We start from the raw sequence: 24,262 nt of genomic DNA on the forward strand, positions 1-24,262 counted from the left end.
TCGGCGGGTCTGGGGTGGAGCCCGAGAGTCTGCATTTCTAACGAGCTCTCGGGTGGTGTGGGCTGCAGCGGCGCGGCCCGCGCTTCCCCGGGACCCCCCGAGGCCTTGGCGCCGGGCCAATCAGCCGTCAGGGTTCTTGATAAATCGCCCTGCTCGGCCGAGGCGCAAAATTGCCGGGACATGCGCGCTCCGGTCGCGGGGTTGGGGGGAAATTTCCGAACTCCGGGAAGCGGTCGTGGGAGAGGCGGGCCACTGGCGTGCGCGGCGCCGGGGGCCGCGATCGGCTCGCCATGTCGCGGCGCAAACAGGCCAAGCCCCAGCACCTGAACTCGGAGGGGCCGCAGCCCGCGCGCCCGGGGGTCGCCGACGCTGCCCCCGAGGGGGGGGGGGCTGTCGGGTGAGTAGCGCTGCGGGCGGTTGTTCGGACGGTCCCGGGACCTGCGTGGGTGCGAGGCCTCGGGCGGGGAAGGGCGGCTGAGGCCCCCAAGTCGAGCGCGGCGGCTCAGCCCTCGGCGCCCCCGCCGCGCGCCTTTGTAAATTACACCTCCCTGCGAATTCTCTCTCCCGGGGCGAACTACGCCGCGCCTCCCGAGCGCTAGCGAATCGCGAATCTTCTCTCCAAGGCGCTGGGCGGGCGCCCCGAGACCCTGTCCGAGGCCGGCTTCGGGGTGCGCCGGCGCCCGGGTCCTGGACCTGCTTCTTTGGCGCTGGTCCGGGGCGGGGCGCCTGGAAGGTGAGCCTTCTGAGTGCGGCGTCCCGAGCCCAGGGGGATTTCCGAAAGACGTCTGAGTGTCCGCAGGGGCCGGGGTGGGGGACGGGACACAGCAACGAACGAGCAAAAATCCCGCTCTTGCTCGAGTTTAGGGCCGAGTGGGGTCGGGAAAGATGGGACTCGAGATAGAGCGGTGAGGCGTAAGGTGCGTTGGGGGTGAGCGCCGGCTGCAACCCTGAAGCAGGGGAGGAGGTATTTCACATGGTCCGGGGAGGGCCTCCCCGAGGTGGGCATCGTCAAAGGGTGTGGGGGAGAGGCTTGGAGGTGGCTGGGGGAAGAGGAACCAGGTAGGAGAAACGGCCAGTGGGGGCCGCGGGGGGAGTCATCGAGGTTGTAGCCTGGGGTGGGGGAGGGAGGGTTGGGTCCAGTAAGGACTTCACCTTTTACTCGAAGCGAGGCTCTGGAGGGAGGGGTGTGTTGAGCAGAGCAGCGCCACGGTAGGACTTAGCGGGCCGAGCCGGCTGCAGAGTGGCTGGAGGGGCTCGGAGCGAAGCTACGAGGCCCCCCGACTACCCTAATCCCTCAGGGCGTTATGGTCCGTGGAGCTTCGGCTTGTGGAGAGCTTTGCTAACTCGCTAAATTCCTGCGTCCACCCTTGGGCACCGCCCCCGTTGGAATCTCTGGGGTGAGGCGGGGCTGGGGAATCTGCATTTCTAAAGCGCTTCCGTTCCGATAATCTCGGCCTCGGATTAAGGTAATGTAAATTCTCACTCGATCGCCTCTCCCTGCCCTTCTCCCGCAGTTCGTTGAGAATCTCTCCTTAGTCCCAAATGAACTTTCTTCTCTCCTTCTCTCTGCATTTTCTCGGCCCAGGAAAGGGAGCAAGGGACCTCGGGTCAGACGTCCAGCAGTGCAGATCGTTCTGGTGTGGGCTTTGAGAACCACATATCCAAGGAGGTGGAGGAGGGGAGAAACTTAAGGAAACTACTCCTCAAATGATAGTATCTAAAACTGAAGTTTGGCTGGATGGTATTCCCATTAACCAAAACTCCCTAACTACCTTTGTGCCCAAGGACCGTGATGGACCCAGGTTGCCACTGGTTTGGGGGGGGGGGGGGGAGGCCCCTTGCTGATCTTCTAAAAGAACTGGGGGGGTGTTGAATCTTTTGGGGGAAGCCATTATCAAAGAGCATAACCTGAAGGACCCCTGGCTGTTGGTCAGTGCCATGGGCCTCTTTTCTCAGTATAGTGTAGTAGAGACCCCCTCTGTTTAGAAGGCTTGTGGCGCGGTCTGTACCGTGCAGTATTTGGGGTGCCCCTGTGGGAGCAGGGCATAATCAGAACTAAACACTAGCCACCGCTGCAGAGACAAAAAACCTTCCTACTGACGCGGTTTTTCCCCTGCATCTTAGGTCTGTCGAGCTGAACAAAAGGCCCACCTCCTTTTTGAGGTTTGTGGAGGTCTTACTTTGCTTTAAGGTTAACTGGCAAATGGGTTGGCAACTCAGATAGGCTTTGGAAGAACTAAAACACAGCAGGTCACCTGGTAGGACTTCAGTGGTGACCAGTTTAAAAAAAAAAAACAAAAAAAAAAAAACAAACAGAAAAAAGCCCTGAGGGTAACCTTCTAAAAGGAACGGCAGTTTTTCCTAGGGTTAAAGGGCCCACTGTGCTAAACGGGGTCCTGTCAAACGTGGCCCACCCCCACTTTGAGATGAGAAGGGACCCTGTCCCATCTGCACGGTGCTCAGGAGAATGTGGGCTTCGAGCTTTCACTGGCTTCCTGGATGTTTAAAAGAGAAGGAAGTCCCTTTGGGGGGCCCTTCCATGCCACTCCACATTTTACCTGGATGCCCCTTTCTACCATTGGACAGTTTTGTTACCACTTTCACCCCTCAGTCTCTTCAGCCTGTTTCCACACCTTCGTGGCACGATGTGTCTCCCTCCCGTGGAGAATCGTGGCTCACGTGCATACACGTCAATAAAAACCGTAATGATGATTTAGTGACTTAAGTGACAGGTCCTTTTATATATACTAAGACTTAACCTTCACCTAAACCTACGAAATCAGAGCCGTGATCCCCATTTTAGATACAGAAATGGAGGAATAGGAAAGCAGAGCAACTCTCAGGGGCCACAAGGCTAATAAATGATAGAACCGAAATTTGAAACTTCGCAGCTGGCTTCGCGGTCAGTTCCCGAAACTACGGCGCCTTACGACCTCTCACGTAGATTTCACTTTTCAATCTTCCTTGGTATCTGTGGGATTAAAAACCCTCCAGAATTTGTTGTCTTTAAATTTTTTTTTTTAACGTTTATTTTTGAGACCGAGAGAGACAGAGCATGAACGGGGGAGGGGCAGAGAGAGAGGGAGACACAGAATGTGAAATGGGCTCCAGGCTCTGAGCGGTCGGCACAGAGCCCGACGCGGGGCTCGAACCCACGGACCGTGAGATCGTGACCTGAGCCGAAGTCGGACGCTTAACCGACTGAGCCACCCAGGCGCCCCCAGAATTTGTCGTCTTTAATATGCATTGCTAGAGTGCAAGGTTTGGGGTTTGCTTCCAGGGCACATAGTGATGGGTTTCAGATCCGGCAGGTGCGGGTTCTGATCGGTTGGAAGACTTCTAGCCCCCTAAGCTTCAGCATCTCCTCTGAGCCAGCCCTTCAGAGCTTGCAAAAGTGTGGTTGCCAGGGGTACCTGGGTGGCTCAGCCTGTTAAGCATCCAACTCTTGACTTAAGCTCAGGCCATGATCTCCGTTTGTGAGTTCCAGCCCTACATCTGGCTCTGTGCTGACAGCGTGGAGCCACCTTCTGATTAGGTCTATCTCTCTGCCCCTCCCGTGCATGGGTGCGTGTGTCCTTTCTCAAAAGTAAACATTTAGGGGCGCCTGGGTGGCTCAGTCGGTTAAGTGTCCAACTTCGGCTCAGGTCATGATCTCACAGTCTGTGAGTTCGAGCCCCACATCGGGCTCTGTGCGGACAGCTCAGAGCCTGGAGCCTGCTTCGGATTCTGTGTCTCCCTTTCTCTCTGCCCCTCCCCCATTCATGCTCTGTCTCTCTCTGTCTCAAAAATAAATATTAAAATATTTAAAGTGTGGTTGGCAGATCAGCATCAGCTGGGAACGTGTTAGATAACGAAAAAATCACCAGCTCTACTCCAGCTCCACTGAATCAGGAACTCTAAAGATGAAGCCCAAGCTACCTGTGCCTTAATAAGCCCTCCAGGTAATCCTGGAGCACTTACGCGTTGCCTTGGCATTGGGCTCCTATTTTAATGTGCCCAGGAATCACCTGGGGATCTTGTTAAGGGGCAGATTGATTCTGTTGGTCTGGGACCTGAGGTTCTGCTTCTCTAACAAGCTTCCAAGTTACGCTGATAACTAGAAGCTCTGGGACCACCCTTCAAGTAGCAAGGGCTTAGAGCATATGCCGTAATCACTGGGGCCTGTTTTAAAAGTATGGGTTCCGGGATGCCAGGGTGGCGGTAGGTGGATTATCCAGCTCTTGATTTCGGCTCAAGTCCTGATCTCACGCTTTGTCTTGGGAGACCGTGCCTGGTGTCTCGCTCCCTGCCCCTCTGCTGCCCTCACTTGATCTTTCTCTCCTCCTCTCTCAAACTTAATTTTTTTTTTTTTTTTTTTTTTTTTTGGTTCCTGGGATCTGCCCTTAACTCCAACCCCAAGTTATCTGCGATGAGCACTGGGAAGGTACATTTAAAACCTACAACTCCTGGGGCGCCTGGGTGGCGCAGTCGGTTAAGCGTCCGACTTTAGCCAGGTCACGATCTCACGGTCTGTGAGTTCGAGCCCCGCGTCAGGCTCTGGGCTGATGGCTCGGAGCCTGGAGCCTGTTTCCGATTCTGTGTCTCCCTCTCTCTCTGCCCCTCCCCCGTTCATGCTCTGTCTCTCTCTGTCCCAAAAATAAATAAAAAACGTTGAAAAAAAAAAATTTAAAAAAAAAAATAAATAAATAAAACCTACAACTCCTTGGGGCACCTGGGTGGCTCAGTGGGTTAAGCGTCCAGCTTTGGCTCAGGTCATTATCTCCTGGTTGATGAGGCCGAGCCCCACATCGGCCACTGTGCTGACAGCTTAGAGCCTGGAGCCTGCTTCGAATTCTGTGTCTCTCTCTCTCTCTCTCTCTCTCTCTCTCTCTACTCCTCCCCTGCTCATGCTCTCTTTCTCTGCTTCAAAAATAAATAAAAACATTAAAACCTACAACTCCTGGGGCGACTGAGTGACTCAGTCCATTAAGCAACCGATCCTTGATGTAGGCTCAGGTTATGATCTCCTAGTTTGTGGAATTGACCCCTGCATCAGGGTCTGTGCTGACAGCACAGAGCCTGCTTGGGATCCCCCCACCCCCACCCCATCTCTCTGCCCCAACCCTGGCTCATGCTCTCTTTCAAAATGTTTTAAAAATAAATAAAACCCACAATGCAGGTGATCCTGACACGGGTGTGGGGGCTCTCCTGTACATCATAGGATGGTTTCAACATCCCTGGCCTGTACTCCCTAGATGCCTCTATCCCCTATGTGTGTGCACATCTGACAGTCAAATGTCCCCAAGCGTTGCCAGATGTCCGCTGGGGGCAAAATGACCCTCCGTTGAGAGCCACAGGATTAGGTCACTTGTTCACATCCTGTTAAGGGGCTCTGAGTACCACCCTATTCAGATGTGACCTCTGCAGGCCTTTATTCCTGAATAGTGTTTACGTGGCACCAGCTGGGTCACATACTGAGAACTTACATTGTGCATTTCTTAACCCTACAACTCCGACAGGTCAATGATCCCTTCTTCAAGGGTAAACTGAGGCTCAGAAAGGTTAAGTTTCAGTTAGCAAGTTGCTGAGCAAGCCCTGTACTGGAGTTGATGTCCTTCCCAGTGTGCTCAACGGCCTCTCCTGGTAAGAGGTTCGCCTTGACAAATCTCTTGCGAGAATGGAATCCACCTTGTATACCAGGAGCAAAAAGAGTCCCAGTTCTTGGCCTCTAATTCCTACAGGAGTCAAGGCACATATATTTTCAGACCGCAGACCTTGACAGCTTTTGTTTTCCCTTGGGTTTAAATCTATTTGGAGAGGAATCCCTTGATCTTTTAGGAATGCTTGGTCCTTGTGACAAATTCTTAAACCTCCCCATTAGCTCAGACCACATGAAACTGTGTGACCACTTTGGCCCACAAAAATGTCCGTCTTGCGTGGTTCTGCCATCGTCGCAAAAGGATGCCGTGAACTTCGACGTTCACGTCACGTTCGACCTGGTGCTGGGCTTCAAAGATGACAGCGTGGCCAGTCTGGTTTCCTCTGTCCCACTATTCCCCTGCCCTGGATTACTTTGAAATGAATCTGCTACCTAGGCCTTGTAAGTATCTGTCCCTAAATGATGAGAATGCTCTCAAAACCGATTTCATCTTCGCAATCTGAAGGGATTTTTTTTGTTTTTTTTCTTATCGAGCTTTGAGTGCTGATGTTTCTCGTGGTCTTGACTGGCTCCTTGTGTACAAATCCGGATTCAGAGAAACTCCTGATCGCAGAAATCCTCTCAAGCCTTTGACTCTGGTTCCTCCCTGCCCCCCATCTTTAAGCGAGGTGTTGAAACCATGGTCTTTGTCTAGGAGTTCCGTGGTGCTGGAAGTGTGGTCTGTGACCTACTGAATGGAGACCAAGCAAATTCAGAAATTGAGAAAGCTTTTAAAAATAGCTTGATGTTTTCAAGGCACCCAGCTTTCTGTCCTCTCAAATAACATTTGGCCTTTTTGGTCCTATTTCACTTGTAATTTGTTACAACTTATAAAAAATGTCCACGTGTGATGGATCAGAAAACGTCTGCACACTAAGTTTTCCCTAGGTCATTTGAGAAGCACTATTGCAAGTTTTGCCTCCTGGATCTTGCCAGTTGCGTGTCAAGTTACCATTTCCCTTGTCCCCTGTGTTTCCTGGAAGCTGGTAGTTCAAGAAAGGACTTCTATAAGGCCAGAGCGTACTTGGCTTTGTTTTTAATGTCGTCTTTTTCTTTCCCCCCAAGGCTGTTCTAGCTTAAGAGGCACCATGGTGGTTCCATTTGAGAAAGTAACGCTTTTTTTTTTTTTTTTTTTTCTTCATTTCAGCTTCAGAATTAGATAATGATCCCAAACCAACTTGTCCCGCCGTGGATGGCAGTGATGCTCAGAAAATCCCTGCCATGGCCCTTGCCCCAGAGTCGAAGGACCAAACTGTGATGCTTGGAGAAAGGACCTTCAACTGTTGCTATCCAGGTGAACCCCCAAACATGCCGCGTGGAGCCCCTTCTCTGTACCGGGTGCTGGCGGACAAGCTCTGCCTCGCTTTACCCCCTGAGCCCCTGTGCTGTGTTCCCACATGGTCCTGGCACACAGGAACATTCTGTGTGTTCTAAGTATTCTGTATGGCATCTGAGCTCAGTGTGACTTCCCAGAACTTCAGATTTCTGGTAGCTTCCTTTTGGAGCTTTTTTTTTTTTTTTTAGTGAACTTTTTTTGTCAAAAACTTTTTTTTTTTTTTTTTAATGTTTATTTATTTTTGAGACAGAGAGCATGAACGGGGGAGGGTCAGAGAGAGGGAGACACAGAATCCGAAACAGGCTCCAGGCTCTGAGCTGTCAGCACAGAGCCCGACGCGGGGCTCGAACTCACGGACCATGAGATCATGACCGGAGCCGAAGTCGGATGCTTAACCGACCAAGCCACCCAGGCGCCCCTGTCAAAAACTTTTTAATGTTTATTTCTGAGAGACTGAGCATGAGTGGGGGAGGTGTACAGAATCTGAAACAGGCTCTAGGCTCGAACCCACAGACTGTGATCATGACCTGAGCCGAAGTCCGATGCTCAACTGACTGAGCCACCCAGACCTGCCCAGCTTCTTTTTTAAGAAAAGCCGTTGTTGTTTTTTTCCCCTCCTAGGTTGCCACTTCAAAACTGTTCATGGCATGAAAGATCTGGACCGCCATCTGAGAATCCACACAGGTATCCGTTTGTTTGTTCAAAGCTTGAATGTTTTAAAAAAAAAAAAAAAAAAATGGATATGAACTTAAGTGTTGGAGTAGAATGTGGTAAGCAGGCCAGGAAGAGTCGATGCCTCGTGAAGTGGTCTGGTGGGGTGGGCTGTGACCTCAAAGGTCAGAAGCTAGGGGAAAAGTGCCGGGAAACCTGTTCCAGGAGATTGGATCAAGGCTGTTCACGAAGGGCTTTTCTGAAGATTCCTAAAGTATGAAAGATGGCTCCGTAACCAGACAAGACCAGGAACATTCCAGCAGAGGGAGCAGCAGGGGCGGGGGCTTAGAAGGCACAAAATGAGTGGAGGGAAGGCTCCGCGGAGGCCCTGTGGCCCTAGTAAATGTCAGATGAGCGTAATGAGGTTGCTTCTTAAAGGTTCCTTCTTGAGAGCAGCCAGCTGCTGAGAATACACAGAAAATGGGCTGGAGCAGAGGAGTTTCCATGATCTACAAATGATCCTACTGTGAGCCAGATCTAACCTGTGCAGCTCATTTGTCGTCTGTGGCATGGAGGAGTCACTAGAAAGACTGTGGTGCACAGATGTCTAAGATATTTACTATCCGGCTCTTTCCAAAAACCCTGCCCACCGTTGGTCTCGGGTCCTAGTCCATGGGAGTTAGGATATTGGTCTGTGGGGCACCTGGCTGGCTCAGCTGGAAGAGCTTGTGACTCTTGATCTTGGGGTTGTGAGTTCAACCCCAAATTAGGTGTAGAAAGGACTAAGAATAAAAATTACTGGGCTTTTGGCTCTTACAGAAACTGAAGTGGCTTAAACCTAATCCACTTTCTCTCGAGTACGACTTAAGAAGGGAATACTCCACAGCCGGTAGAATAGCCCTGTCCTCCTTAATAGAGACCTTCATCTCCAAGGCAATAGCCCTGTCATCCTTAATAGAGACCTTCATCTCCAAGGCAACTGCTCTCGCACTCCCGACTCGGTTAACCAGTGGGAAGCAGAAGTAGGGGAGGGGCTTAAAGCATCCCTCCCTCAGGCCATGTCCTGCCTCACCCCCAAGCAGAATCCCTGATGACTCCTGGGATGGAAGCAGAACTTGGTCATGGCCACATCCTGCATCAAGGAGGGCTGGGAAGTCCTTTCCAGAAGGACAGCCTCCTGCCCAGCTGAACCTGGGAGCTCCCATAGGCAGGCTGCTTTCTGGGCGATGAGTCATGTCTGCTAGAAGTGGGCATTGTGCCGTGCAAACAAGAGAATGAAGGGTCCTTCTCACCAGGGAAGGGTAGGTTATGAAAGGGGGAAAGGGGTGTGCTGCAAGCACGAGGGCAACGAGAGCGTAGAACACTGTCAGGGTGGACCGAGAAAGCTGCCAGAGACTAGATTAATAATCTATTGGAAAAATACAGAGCGTGTTGGGGATACAGGAAGTAGGCAAGGCCCTGTCCTTGGGGTTCAGAGTCTGCGATCTATCCAGAAGGGGGGGGGGGTGGACAGACGGCTTCCCTATGGGATGGTTAGGCCCTTTGTGTCCAATGCAGATGTTCTAGTTATCTGAATCTCTTCACCAGGGGCAAAATAGAGGGGTCTGGGCGCTCACAGCATCTCTCCCTCAGGGCATGACCCCGAAGGTAGTATCCCTCATGATTCATGGAATAGTGAGAGCCAGCTAATGGTGGCTTTAAAACCAAGGTATTTCTATCCTGTGACCATCCAAATTAGGTATGGTGGACAACCCCCATGGTTCCAGGGAGTCGGGCTCTTCTGTTGTCCCTTTGACACCCCGAGGATGTAGCTCACCTAGGCATGGGCTGAGGAGGCTTCCTGCCCCTTCGAGGTACATCCTGGAAGCTACAGGTCACCTGGGTTCATGTCTGATGGGCCAAAACTTCATCACGTGGCTACTTTTAGCTGTGGAAATGGAGGCTGCCAAAGTCTTTGGCCAGCTTATAAAAGGTTGTTTACAAAAAACCCGGAACTGATACATGGGCCAGATGGCATCCCCGACAGATCTGAGAGGCAGGGGCGGTGATCATTTAAGGCTTCAGCTGGACCTTTGCCAAATGGATAGAACAGTGGTTCTCAAAGCACTGTTTAGAGCTGCTTTTACATCTAAAAATCGAAGACTCCCCCCCCCCCCCCCAAATTTGTGTTTTATCCACAGTTACTGCATTAGAAATTAAAACCAGAGGCGCCTGGTGGGCTCAGTCAGATAAGCCTCCAACTCTTTGGCTCAGGTCATGATTTCCTAGTTCGTGGATCTGAGCTCCACGTCAAGCTCTGTGCCAGTGGTGCGGAGCCTGCTTCGGATTCTCTCCCTCTCTCTGCCCCTCCCTTGCTCACGAACGTGCATGCACACACTCTTGGAGATAAAGTTTTTTGTTTTTTGTTTTTTTTTTTTTTTTTAAAGTTTAAAATATCTGCTTAAAAGTAACAGCCGGGGTGCCTGACTCAGGGCATGCCACTCTTGATCTTGGGGCTGTAAATTCAAGCCCCACTTTGGGTGAAAGGATTACTTAAAATCTTAAGAACGTCTGTCAAAACTTGAATAAAAACTAACTCCCCAAAAATGTGACCAGGGGCATTATCTGTACCTTTGCAAATCTCCTTGAAGTCAGCTGGATTCTCACGCCTGTAGTCAGTCCATCACCGCGTGTTTTGAGTTGTCGGAAGAAAATCTGGCCTCTCCCATGTGGTTGAGATGGGAATATTGATCGCCATTTCAGATAACGTTCTTTATTCTACCCAACCCAACAAAGGGTGGTTTCTTAAAGATTAGTTGCTGTGTAGAATCTGTAGCCATATCCATAACCTTTTCACACCGTTAAACTAAAAATCCATTGTTGTAATTACTTTGGCTCTTAACCCCTGCTTGAATTTCTAGATGTCCTGCATTAGTCTCTTGAAAATACTGGTTGACCCACTCACGTGTTTCTTCCAAATGTTGACCCATTTCATAATCCTGTAGGGAAAAAAAAAATCCCTTCATATTCTCGGCCTCCTCGGAAAAAAAAAAAGTCTAAGAACCAGGAAGCTGTGCCCTCAGGGGAGGGACTCCATTCTGACGTCTCAACTTTGCGCTCAGAGCTGGGATGTTACCCTTGCCCTGTTGGTAATTTTCCTTGCAATGACAGGTTCGCTTAGTTCGTTCTTTAGATTTGCCAGATGCCAGACCTGGGGCAGGAAAAAAAAAACCCGTAGTTGGTCTGCTCTTTGAAGTCCAAGTGGTGTGGATACCTAGCTTGCATCCCAGCCACGTGACGGTGCTTGTTCTCCAGACATCCGGGGTACTCGGGTTCACAGTGGAGTGCTTTCTGCATACTTCGTATTTCGCTACAAGGTGTTAAAAAAAAAAAAAAAAAGCTTCAGGGGGAGTGGCTTAATCAGAGCAATTTGCTGCTGGGAAAAGCTACTCCTAAGTGAAAGGAGCTCTGTGCTCCCTGGGAGGGCATGGGGTGAAGGGCATCCGTACTGCTGGCAGAGCTGATGGTCAGTACTCGGGCACCTGCAATTCTGCTCAGCGACTCCTGTGGCAGGTGTAAAGGTCAACAGTGAAAACAAAGTCCCCCCCCCCCCCCCCGTTAGTCAAAGGTATTTCCATACTACTACGGGCTCTAGCAGAAGAGACTCCGGGACCCCCGGGCACTCACGGACTGCACTTTGAGAACCATAGAGGGTGGAGTTTGAGGGGCAAAGGCAGGAGGGTGGGGGTGCCGCAGGCACAGGAGTGGCTCAGAACGGGGGGCCTGTGTACCCAGAATGTGGGCTTGCTGTGGACTTCTATTTGGGAAGAGTAAATTAGCAAGCTGGCTGTGATCACATTGGAGACTTCTTGGAAAACCAGACCTTGATCGTGGATCTTATTACCTTTATCCTAAAGCTACGTCTTCTCGAGGCTCCGGGGTGGCTCAGTCAGTTGAGATTAGGACTTTGGCTGGGGTCATGATCTCGAAGTTCATGGGTTTGAGCCCCACACCAGGCTCTTCACTGTCCGCAAAGAGCCTGCTTTGGATCCTCTGTCTGCCCCTCCCCACTCATCCGTCCTCCCTCTCTCTCAAAAATAAACATTAAAAAGAAGTCCTGTTTTGTCTATATAGCCCAAATGCCAGTTGATCCTGGATGAAAAAGTGTGTAATGTTTTATTAGAGCGTGCAAGGGGAGGAGGGGGGAGAGAAAATCCCAAGCGGGCTCCATGCTGTTAGCACGGAGCCCGACGTGGGGCTCAGACCCTCGAACTGCGAGATTGTGGCCGAAATCCAGAGTCCAGAATCGGACGCTTGGCCAGCTAAGTCACGCACACGACCCTCTCCTGGGTGAAAATACTTAATCGAAGTGAAGATGGCCCTGTCCTGCAGCACGTTGTAACAGGAGTTGGGCTTACGGTTTCTATTCTGAGGTTTTACTTCCTCACTTGGTGGCGGCAGCAGGTTAATCAGTCATGAAAGGAGTGGAGGCATTTTTCTGTTTTCCCTCTGCCAGTAGACCGTTAACTGAACGTGTGCACACTTTTCCTGGGAGCCTTGATAGAACATGCCAGCAATGCTCTCTGCTTAGGACTTGCAGCAGATGGAGAGGGGAGTGTCAATTAGGCTATGAGGACAATGTCCTCTCAGTGGCAACTAAGACTGCTCGGTGCCTTCCGGTGTCCCCCAGAGCCCATCATTGCTTCTCGCCTTGTGGTCTTCTGTCCAGACCCGGCCAATGCAGCGGCCTCTGTCCGGAACCTGCCGGATAAAGTCGGTCTTGACCTTTTTTTTTTTTTTTTTTTCCTTTCCTGCCATGGACCCTTGCCAGAATGTTTTTCAGTGTGATAAAATGACATTAAGCTATATTTTAGTACAACTTGTCAGTGTTCAGGGGGAGACACAGAATCCGAAGCAGGCTCCAGGCTCTGAGCTGTCAGCAGAGAGCCCGATGCAGGGCTCGAACTGTGAGATCGTGACCTGAGCCTAAGTCGGAAGCTTAACCAACTGAGCTACCCGGGTGCCCAGTGTGGTCTTCTACTAGACTAACCCTTTCTATTCGAAACTATAGTAAAGACCAGAAGTGAAAGCATCACCTGGGATCTTGTTAAAAAGGCCGAATCTTGGGGCTAACCCAGACGTGATGCAAACTACGTTTTTACTCTTTAAGTTCGATGCAAGAACTAGGAGATGGTGGTCAAAGGGTGCAAACCTCCAGTTCCGAGACATACGCGTCCCGGGGATCTGACGTACGGTGTGGGGACCGTTCAGTTACCGTTACGTTCTTGAAAGTTGCTGAGCGTAGATCTTAAGTGTTCTCACCACAAAAAAAGAATAATTCTCTGAGGTCAAGGAGGTGCTAACTAAACTTCTAGTGGTGATCCTTTCTCGATATATTCTTGTATTAAGTCATCACGTTGGATGCCTTAAGGTCCTGTTCGTGAGATCTCCAAGCCGGACAAAACCGCCTAGTGATGCAGCCTTCCTCACCCCCGCATTAGTATGTGCAGGAACCCAGAAGAAACCCTGTTTAATGTCGGGTCAGCTACTAGATCCTGTCTTAATTGGGAAATAGTGACGAGCATAAATGAGGCTTCAAGAGACCCGCAGGTATGAACATGGTTCCTGTCTATTGACCGGGGTCTCAGGTCAATTATTAGTATGACTATATTATTAGTATAGCATGTTGACTGCACAGTGGGTCGGAATGCTAAATTCCAGTTAGAGGTAGTAGAAATAAAAATCACTTCCCGTATAAGGTCTTGGACCCCCTAAACCTTGCCCGCAAGCCCTGAATTAAGAACCCCTGATCTGGAATGTTACTGGTCATCCCGGGCAAGAGAAACGTGTGACCAACCACACCCTGGCTTTTAAAAAGCCTTTGCCTGGGGGTGCCTGGCTGGCTCCGAAGAGCTGGTGACTCTCGATCTCGGGGCCGTGAGTTCAAGCCTCTCATTGGGTGTAGAGATTACTTAAAGCTTGAAAAAAGGATTTGCCTGACAGCAACGCCTCAGCTTGAATTCTATTTCTTTGGGCGGCACAAGACCCATACCTAAGCCTGTGGTCGGTCCCAGGGCCAGGGAGGCAAAATTCTCCTGGGCGGGGGCGCATGAATACTGGACCAGTGAATCGTTCACTTCGGGGTACATCTCTGACCTAGCGATTTTAATGGTCGTTGATCTGTTTTTTCCTGGTTCAGACGTTGTAATTTGACCTATTCCTAAACCATTATCCTTGTTATTAAATCTTAATTTGTTTGGGGTAAAGTTCTACATAAGTCACGATGGGCTCGACGTCCTGCCCCCTTCCTCTTTTCCAGAGTCCGGTGGAATTGTTGTCAATCAGGTAGGTAGTCTTGTCTCCCACCCCCACCCTGGGGACACTGGTCAATAATCAGAAGACCTTTTTGACTCTTAACACTGGGAGTGGAGGTGCTCCTGGCATCTAGTGGGAGGTGGTCAGGGATGCTGCTGAACATCCCACAGTGCACAGGAGAGCCTGCAGGAAAGAACTAATTGACCAAAAAGGCGATATTGAGATTGAAGACCCTATGGTATTGATCTCTTCTCCTTGAGCAGATCTCCCTTCTTCACCGTTATATGTGTATACGGATTAGCTGCTGCGAATCCTAATTTCTTCTAGTTTATTAAATTGCCTACGGTTCACCTTTAGCCTTTTGTTAACCATGAACTCAAGTCTATAAACATTCCTCTGAAAACAGGGATAGGCTCTAGGTTTTGATCCATGGAGCTCTCCCTGTTCATCTCTAGGGAGCTTGTAATCTGATTTTGATTCTTGAACAAAAAGAGTTTTAAAATATGCTCTTGGGGCCCCTGGGCAACCCAGCTGAGCGTCTGGCTCTCGATTTCGGCTCAGGTCATGATCTCTCGGTGGCGTGGGTTTGGGCCCCGCATTGGGCTCTGTGCTGGCAGCTCGGAGCCTGCTTGGGATTCTCTCTTGCCCTCTCTCTCTGCCCTTCCCCCACTCAAACTGCCTCTCAAATAAACTTTAAAGTAAAAAATATATGCTCTGACTTTTGGAAAACCGTTTGTGAAACCATATTCATTTCAGAAGTTTGAGTCCCATCCGCTTGGTTTTATCTTTTCAGTATGAGTTTCTCCGTGGCTTTCGCCATGATTTCTGTTTTGCCTAACGGTTGATACTCCTCTGGCACTTTTCCTACAATGTTTTTCTGTCCTAGAATACGTGTTTCCTAGAATAGGTTTCTACTTGTCATTTTTATTTACCTTAAGAGCATTAAACTGACCCCTTAAACGCGTTAAAACTTTTAACAGGGAAACTTAATCCATTTATCTTGACTTATACGTAGTTTGACTTTTACTTGTGTTCTTTTGCCTCTCTTTTATGGTTCTCTTGGGGTTTGGAAGCAATAGTTTGCATTTTATTATATCCCACATCTTCCTTTTTTTTTTTTTTTTTTTCCTGATGTACACAGTTCAAGCGTGATGGCCCTGAGTCATCCACTGGCTTTATTTTCTCTTCCCACTCCATGCTAGTTCAAGTATAGGACTCCATTTAAATAATTTCTGTAGAACTTTTGCAGACACTGCTCTCGTCTTGCTGCCATCCAGGGTTGTTGGAGGAATGATAAGCTGATCTGAGCATTTCTTTCTAAAAGCTGGAAGATCTCCTCCTCATGCCTCTACATAAGCCATCTGAAGACCCGTGGCTGTCTTTCGTGTAGAGAAGGAACTGTTTTCTCTGTTCTGTCCTAGACCGTCTAGAACTGGCTTTCATGTCTTGTACTTTCCCCGTTGTCCTTTTGGGCAGCCTTCTGGGAGATTCTTTCGCCCCATCATCTAAGTCCTCTTGAGACCACCTTTCTGCTAGACAACTTGGAGTCTTGAGAGTCCTGGGAGAACAGGAAGTGTTACGAAAATGAAAAAGGTTTGCTTTTAGAACCTCAGGTTCTTGGACATGTCTTTTGTGGTTCTGGCTTTCCCCCTAAGCATTTGTTTGTTGGGTAGATTTTTTTTTTTTTTTTTTTTAAACCTGCGTATGATCAGTCTGGAGTGGTTGTAGGGGAGGGCTGGAGCACTCCTCGGAGGAAATGTTCTGGCAATAGGGTTCTGTTCTCCAGAATCTCTCTGGCTCCTTGAGGCCTTTGCGCTGTTGCTGTGGTTGTAAGCACCCTCACTTTCTAATAGCCTGGGGGTAGATGCCGTTGCTGCTGTGGTTTGGTAGAAGTAAGGGAGGGAGTCATCCCGATCATTCTGTGTGGTTTGTCAGCTGCTGAGCCAGAAAGCCGTTCTAAGATCCCCACACCTGAACTTGAATGCTTCTGATAATCCCTCGCTTTTTCCCAAACCGGGTTTGCCCTATGATGTTCTCCTTCAGTCTGATTTTAGCTCATCCGCTTCTTCAGATTCCTTAAAATTTGTGAGCCATCAACGAAGAGCCCACCTTCTCGAGTCCCAGTGCGCTGAACTATGGTATCTTCCTATCTGGGCATTTGGACCGAAGAAAGAGGCAGAGACCCCTATGTCCCGGCTACCACCTTGGTCAGATCTCTTTGCCACCCTCTTCACAGAGAGACCTTTAACCCCTTGAATCTTCCTTATGTGTTTGAAGGAGACAAACCACACAAGTGTGAGTTCTGTGACAAGTGCTTCAGCCGGAAGGACAACCTGACCATGCACATGCGTTGCCACACCAGCGTGAAGCCCCACAAGTGTCACCTGTGTGACTACGCCGCCGTGGACAGCAGCAGCCTCAAGAAGCACCTGCGGATACACTCGGACGAGCGGCCGTACAAATGCCAGCTCTGCCCCTACGCCAGCCGCAACTCCAGCCAGCTCACCGTGCACCTGCGGTCCCACACAGGTAGGTCCCTGGCCTTGGAAACCTGTGCCTTACTTGTTACCTAGCCTCTTAACCTTCATCTCCTCAAAACACAAGCGTCTGAGGTGATTTTGATGGTCCAAGCAAAAGGACTGGAATTTTCTGTGGTTTTTCACCAGGAAGACAACTTCCAGTAACACATGGAAGTCGGACAGCTGGGTTCTCTAACTTTCATGGACCACAGCTGGGGAGGAATACCCAAGACAGCAGTTAAGCAAAGGCTGTGTCTCCAGAGTCCGATGTATAAAAGTAGGCATTTCCGTCATTGTACAGAAACCGATTCCATGCCTTAATTCAGAAATGTGACAAAATTAGTTGACGGGAACTGCAAATCCCAAGTTTCTAGTTTCTGGAAATCAGACTTTGCCACGAGCTTGCTCTTCCCCTGGTGAGACCCCTTTTGAATAACGATAGAACCAGCCAGCTCATGGTGGCTCAGGAAAAATGGGGGTTGGGAAGCTCAAGAGGCTGAGAAAATTAGACTTTTCAGTGAATTCATAGAAGATGGTGAGCAGGCTGAAAATGCTGACATCTGAAACTAAGTTAATCAGTAAATAAAATTCCAGCAGACAAATGGGAGGCAGACGTAGAGTTGGGAGCCCATCCTTCCAGCCAATGTCTTACTGCCCTGAGAGCTCTGAACTTGAAACTGGCACGTAGACCTGCCAAGGCCACATAGCTCAGAGGAGAAGCTAAAGCCGATTTGGCAATATGGCCCCAACTGCCCAGTGGCAGATAAAACCCATGACACCTATGTCTAATCCTAAATCCGTCTGCCCTTCCTAAATCTAAATGTCAGTTGTGGATCATGAGTCACGGCAGGAAACGAGTGATCTAAAATGCACCAAAGCGAACCAACCCTGGAGTTAACCAAGTACTTGGGTTTCCATCCTAATTGGTATCTTCCCACTAGCAGAAATGTTGCATCCAAGACGAGTTCTATGAGAAGGCAGTGAGAACAAAGTATGAATTAAAACGAGAGCTGCTGTCTACAAAGGTAAAGAAATTTCCCAGAGATTAGATGAAAAAAAATCTGATTTGGATAACTGAGAATAAGAAGTTAGAAGTTCGGCGTCACTAACTAGGCCTAGGAAACAAAACAGAAGTGAGAAAATCAAATGAGAAAGAATTTCCCAATTCTAGAGAGCTGTGAGAATGGACAGGGTTCACAAGATTCCAAGCACAGAGGGGGTGGATGGGGAGCGTCAAACCTAGGAAAACTTCTCAGTGGTGTTGGCTTCTAAGGGGATAGTGGAATAGTGTCCTCAAAGCTGGGAAAGGATTTTGAAGGAAGAATTCTATACCCAGCTAAACTTCCCGAAGTATGCAAGTAGAAAGTAGGCACAATCTGCAAGAAGTCCAGACTTCCAGCCAGTCTGCTCATGGAAGTTACTGGGAGATAGTCTGTTCTCCAGGGAAGACCTAATTTGGTATGAGATATTTGATGTATATTTGAATATAGCTAACAGAGTTTGTGGTAAAGAAATCTCCAGATAATTCCTCTGTAGAAGGTTTAAGAGAAAATTCAATAAATCAGAAGTTAACCCACAAGAAATTTCCCGTAAACTGTTGCATAATTAAAAGACTGGATGACTCTGAGATTATGGCAAGATTCTTTTTTTCCTCAGTGCATAGTCCAGTCAAGAATTAAGCTAAACTGTGAACCAAAGTAAGCATGAAAGAAAAGCAAATCGGTTTGACCTGGATACTATCCCATGGCCCAGGTGTGACAGTAACCCTCTAAGGAGGTGGACGGAATTCTGGTCCAGTATTTGCCTCTGGTGAATATGACCTATACCCAGTCACAAATTGTGATTTGATTCTAACACTGAAAACAGCTAGTTAAAGCCTGGGAATTCACTGGTCAGAATGCGAATGTTCTGGAACTTAAATGTGAAAATAAAGCTATCCTGACGAGTAGGAAGACATAGTGTGGTGATGAAGAGGAAGGACTCCTCAAGAAACCTCTCAAGCTGACAGACTAGAAGTCGGGAAGTTATTACCCAATGTGGGAGGTAACACCAGAAGAATAAAACCACCTACCCAATAATGGAGGGTAGGGGGAAGGATGGGTGTGTAGGATAAGTGAGATCCTCATCTTTGCTTAGGTTCAGCTGATGAAGATTAAAGTAGGAACCTCCCAAAGCACTAAAAACCCTCAGCAGTGCCTCCAGAGTACAGAAGGAGGCTATGGATTTTCAGTACTTGTTGCTGGGCAGCCTATTCCCTCATTGATTTTATAAGTAAAATTCAGTCTAATCGTAAACTTTGGCTTATATTACTAAAGTTTCCTATCGATTGATCTAATACAGCTCAAACGCTAGAAGTAAGCGATTAGGTCCCAGTTGGATTTGGAACAACTGTAACCTAAACTGTACCCCTTCCACGCCAACTTTGAGGCGTGAGAGTCAGATTCGAAAGTAAAGTGACCTCATGAAGAGCACGAGCTTGGATATCATGGTGCCTGAGTTTAAATCCCTGCTGTTTGACCTCCCTAAGCCTCCATTACCCCATCTATGAAATGGGGGTTATGGTACCTACCCCTAAGATTGTCGTGAGGAAAAGAGAAGGTCACGGACGTGGTAAGTGGTACTGTTAGGGAGTCACTGGTAGGTAGAGTTCAAAGACCCAACTGTCTCTGCGGCTACAGGTATTCTGACGTATGTTTGGGGGGAGCTCTTTCGCCTGCCCGCTCTAATGGAAACACACCTTCCGTTGTTAGGGGACACCCCCTTCCAGTGCTGGCTCTGTAGCGCCAAGTTCAAAATCAGCTCGGACTTGAAAAGGCACATGATCGTGCACTCGGGGGAGAAGCCTTTCAAGTGCGAGTTCTGTGACGTCCGCTGCACCATGAAAGCCAACCTCAAGTCGCACATCCGCATCAAGCACACGTTCAAGTGCCTGCACTGCTCCTTCCAGGGCCGGGACCGGGCCGACCTCCTGGAGCACAGCCGGCTGCACCAGGCCGACCACCCCGAGAAGTGTCCCGAGTGCAGCTACTCGTGCTCCAGCGCGGCCGCCCTGCGCGTGCACAGCAGGGTCCATTGCAAAGACCGCCCGTTCAAGTGTGACTTCTGCAGCTTTGACACGAAGCGGCCCAGCAGCCTGGCCAAGCACATTGACAAGGTGCACAGGGACGAGACCAAAACGGAGAACCGGGCCCCGCAGGGCAAGGAGGGGCCCCGAGGGAGCAGCTCCCAGCACGTGGCCAAGATAGTGACCCAGAGGGCCTTCCGCTGTGAGACCTGCGGCGCCTCCTTCGTCAGGGATGACTCTCTGAGATGCCATAAGAAGCAGCACAACGACCAGAGTGAGAACAAGAACTCGGACTTGGTCACCTTCCCGCCCGAAAGCAGTGCCTCGGGGCAGCTCGGCCCCCTGGTCTCCACGGGGCAGCTTGAGACGCCCCTGGAGCCCAGCCAGTGCCTCTAGTTCAGCCAAAGAGGGTGGTCAGCTGTCTGGATTCCAGGCAAATGCCCTCCGAGTTGAGGCCGTCAAGCCAGACTTGAGCTGCCAGCTCCGGGGACGGCTGCCCCAACTTTCCAGGCCCTCAAGGCAGTGGCCGCAGTCGCTGGCATGAGAACCAAGGCCAAAGCATCAGTGTGGAGACTGCCCTCCACGTTGCCGTCTAACCTCCGAGCGTCGTCTAAGCAAGAGGACCCAGGCGTCCCGAGGTGTGGGGGGGGGGGGGGGTCCATCACGCACGGCTCTATCCAGTAGGGATGGTTTCGTGATGGTTTCTGATCCTAAAACGAATCCATCTGTGATGGGATTATTAAACTACTTAGACGACATGGAAAACCAAACTGATGCAAACAGTGGGGAAGGTTAGGAGGACAGCGGGGTATGTGGGGGGCCTGGGGCGGCTGGAAAAGTTCTGTTTCTTAACCTGGGTGGCGGTGATGAGTGTTCGCCTTATGCGCTCGTGTGGTTCCTTTTAGCGTTGTCTTCTAATAAACAGGCAGACTCCTCTGTGGGATGACATAAGAGGGACGCTCCATTTTTGTCTTTACGCCCTTGCAGTAGAGTGGTTATGGCATGGGGTGCCCCAGCCCCAGCCCCAGCCCGTTGGGTAACGCATTCTGAATGCACACGGGCTTTCTCCAGGTCTCTGCTTCAGGGAAGTGAAATGCAGTTGGATCTGTAGGTGGCACCAAAGATCAAGCTAACACTCCCTGCGCCTGCCATACGCATTGCGAAACTCCGCTTCCGTGCTTCTTGAAGAAAAGACTAGGGGCCCAGTGGGGCCCCAGCTTGGTTCTGGGACACGTGATGCATGAGATGGCCGGAGCTTAGAGTCTCCTCCCAGTAAGCACTTGGTATTTGCTGCGCCAACAAGTGGAAACCCCACCCTCTTGTAGATGGACATTTTGCTTGGCCGAAACTTCGGAGGGCTCTGGAAAGGCCAGTGGATATGTAATTGATCCAAAGCTGTTTTGTTCTTTGACACCTTTCCTCACATCCGGTCTTTGTGCCCTCGTCAAGTTAGACGTCTGTGCTTTTAAAACCAATTAAGTCGATCCATTGTTTTTGGTAAACTAGGAAAAAAGGACGTGAAAATTTTTATAGATTGTTTACAGGGGAATAAATGGTTTACTTACGAAACAGCAAGAGGTATGTAGCTTACTTTGCTATGCGTTCTGTTGTTTGAACGTATCTGATTGAGGTGTGGCATCAGGTGAATGATAAAACCCCGTCGGACCTCTTTGTTGCCAGAAGAAAAGATGATAAGTGATGGAAACGCGTGATAGAATTAATCCTTGCTTTGCAACTGTGGTTTTCCACTGTTCAAGGGAGTGTTTGGTTACCGAATGCCAGTGCATTGTACTGATGCTGTTGTCACATTTCTCCTGTTTGTCACGAGTCTTATCTGTGTTTCTGTTCTAGTAGCAGGGGGCTGTTGACCTTTCAAGTGGGAACCCACAGATCGAAATCATAAACGTTCCTCGAACTTTTGGTATCACAGCTCTTCAGATAAACAGGAACAGCCTTTTTGAGAAGGCCGATTTTCCCCCCCATTTTGTATGGACTTTCAGAGGTCCAAGATCCACCCTGGGTATCATCCAGCAATTTGGATTCCCTATAGGGCAGAGGTCAGCAAAGACTTCCGGACCAGACGGTAAATATTGGAGGCACCGTGGGGCCACCAGGTCTCCCTTGTGACGAAACTCTGGTTTTAGCACAAAAGCAGCCATAGACTCTAAGAAAAAGAATGAACTTGTCTGTGTTCTAATAAAACTTCATAACATAGGGGCGCCTGGCTGGCCCAGTTGGAAGATCATGTGACTCTTAGTCTCAAGGGTCGGGGGTTTGAGCCCCATGGGGGGGTGTCGAGATTATTTAAATAAAACTTTAAAAAAGCAGCTTGATAAGATAATTCAGGAGGTGGGAGAGTAAACTGGCTATCCCTTGCAGGATGAGACTTCAAGCAGACAGTCAATGCCAAAACTACGGGAAACCGCCATGACGGTGCAGACCAGTAAAGCCAAGTTTCTGTGCCTCGGTTTGCAAAGTCCCTGTTGGTCTGAAGGGGGGAATTGAGCGTGTTGGCAGTTTGACTTCACCTGGACTAGGAGTTGGTGAGCTTTCTCAGTCAAGTGCCAGATAGTAAATATTTGGGGCTCTGCTGGCCTTTGTCTCTGATGAAACTATCGCACTGTGTTCATTTATGCTGTTGTAGCACAACAACTCCACTCTGCCATTGTCACTGCAGGAGCCAGAGGCGATAGGTGAGCAAATGGGCGTGGCCATGTGCCGATAAAACTTTATTTACAAAAAGGGCCATGATTTGGAGGGCCAGAGTTTGCTGACCCCTGGGCTGGACTACTGAGTGCAAGCAACGGGGTAAGTGATTATGGGTTGAAAACGTGGAGAAGAGCCACTGAGGTGGCTAAATGTCCTGGGGTCCCTTCGAGGAAGGGGCTATTTCACTCAACAGATGAGTTCAAGGTGGTAGGCACTGGGGAAAACTGGATCCTCCTGATTCTTCTTCAGATGGGCTATAAAGTCTCCAGGGAGGAGTCCAGAAATCAAGATGATGACCTCATGTTCTTGTCTGCTCATGGTTTCTTGCTGCCTTCTAAACCCTATAGACCATGGATTTTTTTGTCCCTGCATTTAGCTCCTTTCTTAAAAGGATGGACCTCCATTCCTCTTGCCGTGGCCAGACCTTGTGCTAAAACTTCACCTGCATTCACTGATCTCCCCCAGTGCCATCCAGAGCTGGGACTGGAGTCAGGGAGTGGGAGGCACTTGCCCAGAGCACCAAAAGCTACATGACCGACAAATATTTTGATCGGCGAGCCACGGCGCTGAGGTCAGCCACTTTGTTTTTGTGAAGTGGCATTAGAAGTTGGCCTGGGACTTAGGGCAAGCCATCGGGAGCAGACTTGGATCCTATCTTTAAAATTGCATTAAAATACTGACCTTGATCAGTGAGATGGTTGGTACGACTTTGCATTGGCACCTGAGGGGACCGCCTCACCCACCTCACCCTGGTTCCTGCCTCTTGTCCAAATGCAAAAACCGAAACACAAAGGTGAAGGAACTTCCTGGAACAGACTTGGGTTTCAGCCGCTGGCAGGGTAGCTCCAGAATCCAAGTTTTTAACAAGAGTGCGAGGCTGGGTCTCGGAGAAAAATCTTGTTAAGCTAATAAGTTGACCTGAGCCGGGGTGATGACCACCATCCCCAGGAAACCTTTTGATGTAAGCGAATGGGGTTGAGGAGGAAGGATGCGAGGAAGGCCAGCCTCTGGCGGTACCATGTGGCTGACCTCCAGCCAGAGACTCAGATTCTCAGTTGGCTCCTCTGCATGTGCCGCTTCAGGCATTTGGCATCATGATAAAAATCAACCGGCTTAGAACAAAACCGAGGTTGGCTTACCTGTTTGTCCTTTTCTTGTTCAGGGGGGAGGCAGATTGGGGAATGACCAAGACCTAGCACTGTAGCTTCTGACATTGGGGATCGTGGCTTCTGTCTTCTCACCCAGGCTGGATCTTCAACATGTAGCCCAAGATGGCGGCCCTTAAGCTCCCACCAGGTGGAAAAGGCCCATCCCCCTTCCCCTTAACACTACCGAGAAGTTCTAGGTAAACTTCTGCTCGCCTCCTCCAGTTACGTAGCTGGTCACACGGTAGTGAAGGGTGCCGGGAGGTGGTGGCTCTGGAAGAGCCTGTGCCGAGTTAAAACCTGGAAAGAGACCCCAGATAGTGAGTGTTCTCTGACCAGTAATGCAGTCATGCGGCCTCCTAAAAGTTGCAGGTGACTTTTCTAGGAAACCCCTGGTCTGGATCCTGAACCCTCGGTGTTCTCCACACAAACCCTTCCATCTTATCAGGGTTTATTGGCCTTCATCCAAGGTCTTCTGTCCCCCTTGTCCAGTGGGTCTCCACCGTGGCTACAGTCACCTGGGAAGCCTTTAGATATTCGGAATCTATCTTGGGGCAGGGGGATTGGTATCTCTGGGAGTTCTGCAGGTGATTCTAAGGTGCAGTGGGACAGCTGCTCCAATTCGAGGACCTGCCACGTTATGCTTTCACAGAAGGGCCAACGCTCGACTGTTCTTGCCGTGTTGAAATTCTTAATTTTTTTTTAACGTTTATTTTTGAGAGAAAGAGAGCTGGAGTGGAGGGGGGGGGTGGGGAGGGAGAGGGAGACCCAGAATCCAAAGCAGGCTCCAGGCTCTGAGCTGTGAACACAGAGCCCGATGCAGGGCTCGAACCCGTGAACCATGGGATCATGACCTGGGCTGAAGTC

The 24,262-nt window shown here is 49.8% G+C and overlaps 1 protein-coding gene across 1 annotated transcript; it reads left to right on the forward strand.

The window, feature by feature from the left end:
• The first annotated feature begins 200 nt into the window (after positions 1–200).
• On the forward strand, positions 201–22,085 carry LOC125918141 (zinc finger protein 64-like). Its single transcript, XM_049624185.1, has 6 exons — positions 201–389; positions 1,053–1,059; positions 6,825–6,971; positions 7,635–7,697; positions 16,236–16,487; positions 19,228–22,085. Exons 1-6 carry the CDS (start codon positions 291–293, stop codon positions 19,935–19,937), a joined length of 1,278 nt encoding a protein of 425 aa, XP_049480142.1. The 5' UTR covers positions 201–290; the 3' UTR covers positions 19,938–22,085.
• The last annotated feature ends 2,177 nt before the right edge of the window (positions 22,086–24,262 follow it).

The sequence above is a fragment of the Panthera uncia genome, unplaced genomic scaffold (assembly GCF_023721935.1).
Source record: "Panthera uncia isolate 11264 unplaced genomic scaffold, Puncia_PCG_1.0 HiC_scaffold_483, whole genome shotgun sequence".
Lineage (NCBI taxonomy): Eukaryota > Metazoa > Chordata > Mammalia > Carnivora > Felidae > Panthera > Panthera uncia.